Raw genomic sequence first — 11046 nt, 5'->3', positions numbered from 1 at the left:
TATATATATATATATATATATATTGGAATAGTTACTGTGAAGCATTGTATAAAATATATTGTATAAAGGATTGTGGGTAAGGCCAGAACAATGTGAAGTAAATGCAATGCAAATCACAAGAAAACAAATATATGAATTAATGTAGACTCACCTTGCATTCAGTATTTCAGGGTTATGACTCCCATCCTCAGGAAATGAACAAGTGTTGCAGATATGCATGTGTGTGGAGTAGACATGTGCGGAAAATTGTTGCTATAACAAACAGCTAGCTTCCTGTAACTCTCTTTTGTTGTTGATTCTTTCCTTTGGTGTATGAGGATGGCCTCAGAGATTCTAAGGTTGCCTTTGTTGCACTGTGTTGCCCTATGTGCACTGTGAATTCCCGGGTCTGGCCTTTGCATAGATGTTTCTTCATGGAAGTGTCTGCCTGCATGTATTCTTTTATGCATATATAAAGCTTTGTAGGATGTGCCACATTTGCCACAGATGATCTTGTATACAACATAGGTCTTTGGCACATTTCAGGGTCATTGATGGGGAAGTGCGATAATGTGCACTCCTTGGAGTAGTAAAAGGTGTTGTTCATGCACAGAGCTCTTCTCAGGGATGGGCCAGTGTGCACTATCTGTAAGTTGAGTCCTTCCCTGCGGACTGTGTGTTGTATCACTGCAGTAGTTCTGTCAGCAAAATGTGGTAGCTTTAGGAAGCATGTGCTGGACTTGGGAGTATGAGGGTTCTTCCGGAGTTTATTGACCCTGATGTTCTTTAGGCGTTGTTGTTTGGCTAAAGATGTTGGGTAGCCATCCAGGGTTAGGTCTCTGAGGAACTGCTTGGTGGTGATGGCTTTGTCGGTCACCTTGCTGCAATTGTTGTTCATATGTGCAATCTTGTTTCTCACATATATATATATAGTATTTTATTGAAGCTGAAAAAACTTCACAAATTGTTACTCATAGTTCATATGACTGATTGCCAGATAGTCATGAGTATTCAAGTGTTTATAAGAACACCTGATTAGCAATTCATGAAATAAACATTTAAAGCTGATTGAGTAATTTACTTTCCAAAAATAACAGAAATGTGTTGGATAAAATCAAATGATCATAATGGAAAATATACATGCATTAAAGCGAGTAGAATAAAAATTGAAAGTTGCATAGTGAAAATTCATAGGAATGTGTATAAAGAAATACACAGAATAAGAAAGACCTTATAGAAAGAATTATGATTTTCCAAGTGATTAAAGTAGAATTTAAATGGAAATGCGAATTAAAAATTAAAATTAAAATAAGGGTGAATGAGTATTACAGAAAGAAATAATTAAAAATTAGCTTAATAAAAGTGAAGGGTGGAGTATTGTGGCTGTGGGAGAAAATAAAAGAGAGAGGACAAGGCTTATGAGAAAATGAGAAAATAACAATGGAAAAAGCATAGTTTATAGACTGAAACTATGAGATATATATCAGTATGTACATATATGAGGTAGCATCAATTTAGCATTTTACCACTTGAAGTTAAGGAGAAGGAGGGTAGCAAATTAGAAAGGGTATAAAAGAAAGGGAAATTAGATAGATATAAAGAACAAAGCATGAACACATATCAAATTGAAAGGGGAAATTAGATAGAAAATCAAATCCCAAACATACAGTAAAAAAGTGATTGAAGTAAAAATGAACTAAATACAAAATATGTAAATGACATGGATATATAAAGGATATTCATTGAAAAAAAAAATGTGTTAAAAAGAACAAAGTTAAATGTAAAAAATGTATATAACAAAAAAACTTGTATAATGTATATAACTAAAAGACTTATTAACACAGATGTAAATCAATATATTAATCACACAGACATAATGAAAACTCAGATAAAAGTAATAAGGTTCAATGCCAGATATACTTAGGTGGATCAAACATTGTATAACTATATATATGTATATTTATGGTGCTGGTACCACATGAAAAGCACCCAGTACACTCTGTAAAGTGGTTGGTGTTAGGAAGGGCATCCAGCTGTAGAAATTTAGCCAAAACAGACAGTGGAACCTAGTGCAACTCTTGGCCTTGCCAGCTCCTATCAAACTGTCTAACCTATACCAGCATGGAAACAGGACAGCAAATGATGATGATTGTGATACATATATATGTATATAAGAAGATATATATTTTTTTATATCCTGGTGTGGGATAAATGATTTAATGTAGTAGGGGGAAAGAAGTATTTACGTTGATGCACTACGATTATTGTTACACGAGGTTAAACGCTCTCAGCCAACACCTCACAGTGAACTGCTTACCTTGAGCTACTGACAGTTCTTTATTTTATAGCAATGTGTCAGTTCACCTTTAGTCACACAGGTGGTGATTAGAATCCTTCCACAACATCTCCCCTTTTGAGAATTAGTCTCCCCTAACTTTTCCCCTTTTGAGAATTAAACTCCACTCAGAGTTTTAATATCTCTTATGTTTAGGGTTCAATTCCAATGTTTCCATTCTTTTCCGTTTTCTGGTGCTAGAACGTGTAGTTTGATTTGTTTGTATGTTGGTACCTCAAACATGTCATACAATACTTCCATGGGGATTTTATTGCTTGTGACTCTTATTTCTATGAATCTTTTTTCAAGTTGGTTAATATGCCTTTTATGTTCAACATTTTTTCCTTTTACCAAGAATAACATTCTTCCAATTTGTTTAATAATTTTACCGTCCTCCCAGCTTTCTTTACCATATCTATAGGTTTTTAAAAAGACTTTGTCACTTAACTGGAAGAATCTTGAAGTATTTTTGTTGTTTGCCTTTTATCTATTTTCACTTGGTATCAGCTTATCAAAGACAGATCTGACCTTTCTAGCAGACATTAATTCCGTGGGTAACAATTAAGATGGGGTATTCGGATTAGGTGTTACTCAGTACACTCTTAGAAATTGTTGAAGTGCAAGGTCGACCATTACTTCATTGTTTGCTTTTTTTAACGTTCTCTTGAAAGTGTCAACAAAATACTCTGCTTGTCCATTTGACCTAGGATATGGCAGTGTAGTGACATGTTCAATAATGAACATTTTACAAAATTTTCTGAACTTGTCTGAAGTAAATCGAGTTTTATTATCAGACACAATGGTATCAGGAATACCATATCTGGCGAACAATTTGTGTAAAAAATTTACTGTAACCGCAGATGTCAGCTTTTTACACTTATGCACTTCAGGTCACTTTGAAAAACTGTCCACCACAACAAAGTAATATGAATCAACATGCAGTCTGGCCCATGGAATATTTGTTTTTGGCCACAGTTACCATTTAGTGATATCTGCTTTTGCAGCTAAGGCACACCCTCTGCATGCTTTCACTGATTCTTCAATGTCATGGTTGACCAATAAACAAACTTCTCATTAACGATTTCATCCTTGAAATCCCTGGGTGACCAATGTGAAATCCCTTTAGTAATCGCTTCTGTAGTGTGGCTGACACTCCGACTTTTTGTGCATACTTGAACACACTGTCACTCATTGAGAAATGGTTCAAATTTGTTTTGCACATATTTTTATCTCTTTTAACCTTCAGCATTTCTTCCATTTTTTTTAATGAATTTATCATTTTCTGATTTTAATTTTATGTCTTGTAATGTGATTGGCAGTCCATGTATGACATTACACAAAACATTTTTAATTTCATTTTCCACTTGCAATACAGCAATCATGATATCTTCAAATGGTTCGGCATTTTTTGAAATCAGTCTTGATAAACAATCAGTGTATCTTAATTTCTTAGATGATATATACTCCACCTTAATATCATAGTTTAGTAATGTAGTACTCCAGTGTTGCAACCTATTAGCAGTATGAGTAGGGAGTCCTTTCTTTGACTCATATATAGATAACAGATGATAATCAGAGTGTAGTCAAAAACTTCTACTGTGTAAAAATCTATGAAATTTTTGTATGGCAAAATAATTGCTAAATCCTCTTTTTTCATTTAGCTGTAATTTTTTTCTTCTGATATCAGAGAATGTAAGGCATGAACCGTTGACTTCATATTACCATCTTTATATTTATGTAGCATTACTGCACCTATACCATACCCAGAGACATCTGAAACTACAACAATCTATACTGCAAGATTGAAATTTGTTAACAGCTAATCAGATGTTAATATTTAAAAATTTTGTTGAATGCCTTCTGACAATTTTCAGACCAATTCTACTTAACATCTTTTTGTAATAGATTATTTAGTGGAACTCTTACTTTATGCATATTTGGAATATAATTTTGGTAATAATTTGCCAGTCCCAAAAAAGCTTGTAAGGGCACTATATTTGTCAGAGGAGACATATTTTTAATTGCATCTGCCCTTGACAGATCGGTTGACAACCATTTCTATCAATGATTTGTCCTAAATATTTTATTTTCAGTAAGAAAAATTCACACTTTTCTTCACTCAAAGTGAAGTTGTAATCCCTAATTTTTCTGAACTCATTTTATGTACTCTATGTGTTGGTCCCAGGATTTGATCTTTGTGAGTATATCATCCAGATATCGAATTGCGAATTCACAGTCTGCTAACATTGCCTCCATAATCTTTTGAAAAAATTGTTGGCGTGACTTCTGAGCTAGATGGTAACCTGTTGAATGTATACAGTCCTTTATGTGTGTTGTTAGGTGTTTAGAGCATTCATCGTCAACTTTAATTTGTAGGTATGCATCAGAGAGATCTAATTTAGAAAATATCTTGCCACCATTTAATTTTGAAAATATGTCCTCTGGAGTAGACCGCCACACCTATAACATGGATTCAATCTTGACATTTTGTCTCTTTTCTCTTATCTGTAATCTTTTTCTTCAATTTTATCTGTGTCATGTCTTAGATTTATAATCCTCTGGCATTCTTCTGCTGCTGCCTGTAGAGTTAAATTTTGGTCCTGTTCTATTTTTGTTAATATCCGGGAACATATATCTGCATCTTGTCAAAAGGTACTTCATTCTCTAGTCTCTATTTCACTTATCTTGATAAGAATATATTTTGGTATTTGTCTGTATCTAGTGGCATCAGGAGAGAGCATGGTACAGAATCTCACCCATCAAGGACTCATGGACGATAAGTCAAAATGATTGTAGTAATTGATAAAGATTCTTGTTAATTCCATTCTCTCTTTCTCTCATATGTTATAAACTTGACAGACATGAAGGAATTTCTGAAGTAAAGCTAGTGGCACTTATATCCATGCTGTTGATGACAGCTGGTAGATGAATACAATGAATGTGCTTTAAATGGTACACCATCAGGTCTATCCCCAAAATTTAAGAATATATATATATATATCAACATATATAACATAGGTATATACATATATGCAAATAGATTCATGCTAACATAAACACACTTATATGTGCATTTTATAACAATAAAATGCAGACCAAAACAGAAGGTTTTTGTTTGCTTTTATGACACAATCTAGAACGAAGAATAAAAAGAAAACACGATTTTCTAAACTAAAATGATCAAACTATGGATAACTTGGGATCTTTGTGGTTTTCGTCACTGTTTACAATTATCTTTAAAATTTTTTTTTTAATGCATCACACGAGATGTAATTTTTGATACTGAATCCAAATTTGTTATTCTTTTATTCCAGAAAAATTTTTCAAAAATGTTACAGGTGTTCAATGTTTGATAATTTTCAGAATTTTCAGCCAATCTGAAAACAGCGCGTTTGCTGCCTTTTCCATCATCAGTGGGGGTGGACGTCAGCATGTCAAAACATTGATAGAAATAACAATCAACACATTAAAATATACACAAATGAAGTTAACATTAGAACGTTCATGAGCAAATAAAATAGTTAAAAGCTATGAACAAACATACCAACAAGTGTTGCTAGAAATAACAATCAAAACATTAAGACAAACAACTATTCCATAAAAAAAATTTAAAAACGAAAGCCTGGAGCACACACACACACGCACGCACGCACGCACACACACACACACACACACACACACCTCCCTTTTACATACATATATACTCACACCGAGTTGAAATGCTCCTACTACCAGTTTGCCATCACTCCTTCCTTTCTCATTCATATGTTGTGACAGAGAAAAACACAAGTGTATTATTATAGTAGAAGATTATCTTTCTCGTATCCCCTTCTCCTCCTTGTGCACATGTGCAGTATCTTTGGTTACTATGAAAACAGAGTTTTTCACCACGGTGATGTGTAAAATACTTGCTTCTGATTGGCTAAAATATCCAAATTTTGCAAATTTTAAAGGCTAATAACTTTTTAGTTATGGATTTATTGAAAAAATGAATTTCATTTTGATAATTAGTATACAAAACTTAGTCTATATGCCAAATTTGAAAACAATTGGAACAAAATTGTAAACAGTGATGAAAACTACAAAGATTCATAATTTGAATTTGTCAATAACAGAGCATAACACTTGGAATTCAAAAATTGTATTACCATGGATATAGTTTAAGTTTCTCTTAGAAGACAACACAGCATGAAAAAGAAATATTGACATACATAGGAAGGTTGGAGTGAAAGAAAGAAAACAAACAGACACAGGCATTAGGAAGAGAAAGGGAAAAAAAAAAAAAAGAGTAAGTCCATCTGGTTTGATTCCGTATATGAGGTGGTATCAAAAGGTTCCCAGACTAGTTATCTTTAATAAAAAATAACTTAATTACCTAAGTTTTAACATCATCTCCTTCAAAATAATCACCTTGCACAACAGTACACTGGTGCTGGCATTCCTGCCACTTTTGGAATCCAGTCTCGAAGTTGTTTTCTGTAAGCGAGTCAAGGACCTTTTGTGATTTGCTCTGGATCTCAACAACAGTGTTAAAACAGTGACCTTTGAGCTGCATTTTGGGGAAGAGATGGAAGTTCACAGGTGCTAAATCTGGCAAATGGGGCATGTGTACAAGTGATACCATGTTGCTTTTGGTGAGAAACTCTCAAGTGAGGAGAGCTCAGTGACAAGGTGCATTGTCATTGTGAAAAATCCAATTCTTCATGTGCCACAGATCCAGTTGCTTTTGCCAAATGTCTTCCCTCACATGCTTCAAAATGTCACAGGAGAACTCTCGATTGATGGTCTAACCTTGGGGGATGAATTCTCGATGCTCAATCCATTTCACAGTGTGACACTCATGGCAGGTCTCCTAGATCGCTCATCCTCTTCCTGTCGATGTTCTTCCACTTTTGAAGCACCCATGCCACTCAAAACATTGTGTTAGACTCATTACCTCATCACCATAAACTTGCCAAAGCATGCTCAATTTCTCTGTAGAAGACTTCACAAGTTTGATGCAAAATTTTACATTGGCTCTCTGTTGCTGTCCATGACAAAGTCCTTGTCAAATCTTCCTCACAACATATCCTCCTAACACCCTCTCCCTCTACTTGTGTCCACTCATTATATTTCCTCTCCTCTATCTCCCATTCTCCTTTTGCAGTCTCACAAACTTATCCACCCACTCACCCTATTCTGTAACTTGAGTCTGCCTCTACCCACTCCCCATCAATTTTCATCTTCTTTCTCTCCCCTCTTTTGAACTGTGGTAGCCTCATATCTCCACTACTGCAAAACACCTATTCCTGTTCATCTGTTCCTACTCCATGAAGGATGTTAAATGGGAACAATGATGATGATGACAATGAGCTGGTTGGGTTTGTTTCTCATAGCTGCAATACTACTAATTTTGAGATTTTAAATATATTTCTTTAATTCTGAAGTGATGCCCTCCTAAATGAAATGTCTTTTTGCAGTACAAGCCACTATATTTTTTATAGATACTTATTGGGAAATAACAAAGAAGGAAAGAAGTGTAAAATGAGATGTAGTGTTTGGAAAATATATTTTTGTAGTTCTGTTCTTGATACAGATAAACCATTGATTTTCCTGTAGCTGATGGTCCAGCACCTTTAATTTGGATAATTACAAGGGATAACTTGAAATTCCTGTGACTGCCAGTCTAGTTCACTCCATTGTATGTACCATATTTACACATGTATTATTTACATTGCAATTGTTAGTAGTAACACTCAGAGATTCTCAGCTTATTTAACTTAAAGTTACCCTTAGCTATGGCTACTGCAGGTAAGAAAACTGAGATTGTCAGTGGTAGTGTCAAACATAAACACCATTCCATATCAATCCAGGTTAAAGTAGAACTGTTAAAAAAAATAGTCAGTGGTGTTTCAGTACATAAGCTGTGTAGTATGATTAGTAATTAGTCTATAAGTTGGATAGAAGTGTATAGATTAATTATTATGTGACCATGGATGATCTGGCAAAACAATTAATCTGTCAAAGCTTTAGAACCAACAATATGGAAAATTGGGGATGTACCTGTACTATGCCATAACTATTCCTGTCCCAATTTATGAAAAAAGAAAAAAATTAAATGCATGAGTTTTGTAATATCCCTTTAGGTTTGAATAATTGTTTTTGTATAAAGTTATTCTTTGGTTATCTATTTTAAGTCTAGATGTGCCTTATGAAGCTCTTTCCATGTTAAGTAAAAGGATTTTGAATAGTTTATGTTTGCATTTTATTAGTAGTGTCTTCATTGTCTAAACAATCATGGTACTACTCTTTTTTTTTTTACTCTTTTATTTGTTTCAGTCATTTGACTGTGGCAATGCTGGAGCACCGCCTTTAGTCGAACAAGCATTTTTACGCTTTGATATTTTATCAGTGTAGTTGTTAGGTTTGGTTCATTTCGATTTGGATGTGTAAATTCATTGACTGGATAACTGAAAATTTTAACTGTGTGAAATGAATGCATGGCAAAATAGTTGCAAGTATATGTATTGACATTTTTTTTTATTAAATATCTTATTAATTTAAAACAAAAATTTACATTATACATGTATTTTTGATATTTAATTGTTAGGTATTTGTTTCATTTTAGAATTTAGCCATGTTTAGTTTAAGAGAAAATAAAATCAAGGAACTTCCGAAAGGTGTGGGAAATCTTGTAAACCTTGTTACTTTTGATATTTCACATAATCATCTTGAACATCTTCCTGAAGGTAAGTTATTATTTTACTTGTTTACATATATAAATCTAGTGGTTTTCAGATTATGGTGCTAGATTTTGAGTTCAGTTGTACAGTAGAAAAAAAAAAAAGAAACATTCTATCAGTATGCAGTTGTCTAAATTTTCTAAGGCTTTCCAATGTTGGCAGGGAGAAAGAATATTGATAATTGCTGTCCTGAATATTATTTTAAATATAATTGGTTAGTGAGATGTATTACATTTATTCAAAAGTGGAACATTCTATTTTTTTTTTTTTTGCTAGGAATTGATGATTTTAATTAGTTATAAATGTTGATATTTTATCAGCTTTCAAGAGTTTAGCAAGCAATAAAGTACAGATGATAAAAAAGAAAATTACAAGAAGGGATTCTGAATTTATTTTAATAATATTTAATAGCTTTGAGATTAAGAAATAGGATGATCTTCAGGAATATTTTACTGGAACCATGGCTTTATTTGTGAAATAAATAAAGTGTACTTAAAGGTTTAGATTATATTAGTTTATCACACTAAAAATTTAGAAATATAGAAAGTGGATGGGATGTGATGTGTAAAGTGTTCAATTATATGAATCAAAGAGTATGAACTCATGCTTTAGAGAAACATGTGAAGTTAAAGAAACACTTATTTGCTGATGCCAAAAGGAATGCAAGTGTTATGAACAGTTACCTCTAATGAATAGGTTCAAATATTAATATATAAAAAATAACATTTCTCTTTATCTCTGTCAGAAAGATAAATTCACAGTTAAAGGAATTAAATTATAAAATAAGAAGGAAGACTCATATGAAATCAACAAAACTAGAATGACTATCCAATACAAAATTTTGAAATTCATTAAAGACAAATATATTTCTTGACATCATAAGAATTTATAAGCTTTCAAGAGAAGATTTAATTCTCTTTTGGAACTGGATCTCAAAGCACATATAAAGCTATACATAATAGTATGTAAATATTGAGTTGAAAAAACGTTTTGGATAGAGGAAGATCACTACCTCTTCAATAATTTCTAATCGTTCTTAGCTATTTTCAAAATTTAATGATTCGTGATCTAACATTCTTATATATATATATATATATATATATATATATATATATATATATATATATAGAGCCATGCTGCAAAAATGGCATCTATTTCAATCTTTTGATAATTCTTTTTTTGTCATATAGTTTTGACTTTTCTCTGATACCTGTTTAGCTTTATGTTATTCAATCTAGTTCATCCCTCTCATTTTCACACCCCACCACTGACAGTAATGTACAAATTAGGAATGAGAAGCTGATTTCTTAAATTTTGCATTTATTTTATATTTATTATTTGCTTCATTCAAACCTTTTAGTCATTGTCAATATCTGATGTAGAAGTCATTCAAGCATAAATATACATCAGGTGTATTGTACATATTACAATATATAGTGGCAGGAAATATTTTATAGTCTACAGTTTTTCTCAGTGAACCTGAACTTTAGCCTTTAAGCTGTTCTTTCATTCTCTTATGCTTTATGTAGCTTCCATAAACTAATCTGAAGATTATTTCCTCATAAATGCATTGTTTGAAAAGTTGAAAAATAGATGAAATGATTTAAATAATGTAATGAAAATTGTAATTTAACATACAATATGGATTGGAAATTCATGCAGACTGAGTTGTTATATTTATCATTGTTTATTAACTAAATGAAAATTATTTAAAATTAGAATAGTTATCCATTCATTCATTAAATCTTCAATACATGCATTTATTCATTTATGTACAAAACAGCATTTTAAATTTTGTTTTTCATATTTATGTATATATCATAATTATTTATTTATTTATTTTATCTAGAAATTGGTAATTGTGTTATGCTGAATTCCCTAGACCTCCAACATAATGAATTACTAGACATACCTTCTTCTATTGGTAATTTACGATCACTTACAAGATTAGGTTTAAGGTGTGTATATTTCTATGTCAAATATTTTACTTAAACCATAAATATCTTATAT

The 11046-nt window shown here is 32.4% G+C and overlaps 1 protein-coding gene across 1 annotated transcript in view; it reads left to right on the top strand.

The window, feature by feature from the left end:
* The window catches only part of LOC106873751 (leucine-rich repeat protein SHOC-2-like), a 705478-nt gene that overhangs the window by 240933 nt on the left and 453499 nt on the right, over nt 1-11046 (top strand). The window contains exons 7-8 of the mRNA XM_052973213.1: nt 8922-9042; nt 10886-10994. Of these exons, the coding sequence (XP_052829173.1) occupies nt 8922-9042; nt 10886-10994 (230 nt within the window). The remainder of the gene's footprint in view (nt 1-8921; nt 9043-10885; nt 10995-11046) is intronic.

This window comes from Octopus bimaculoides, chromosome 15 (genome assembly GCF_001194135.2).
Source record: "Octopus bimaculoides isolate UCB-OBI-ISO-001 chromosome 15, ASM119413v2, whole genome shotgun sequence".
NCBI classification, from domain to species: Eukaryota; Metazoa; Mollusca; class Cephalopoda; order Octopoda; family Octopodidae; genus Octopus; species Octopus bimaculoides.
This window is presented reverse-complemented; position numbering and strand designations above follow the sequence as displayed.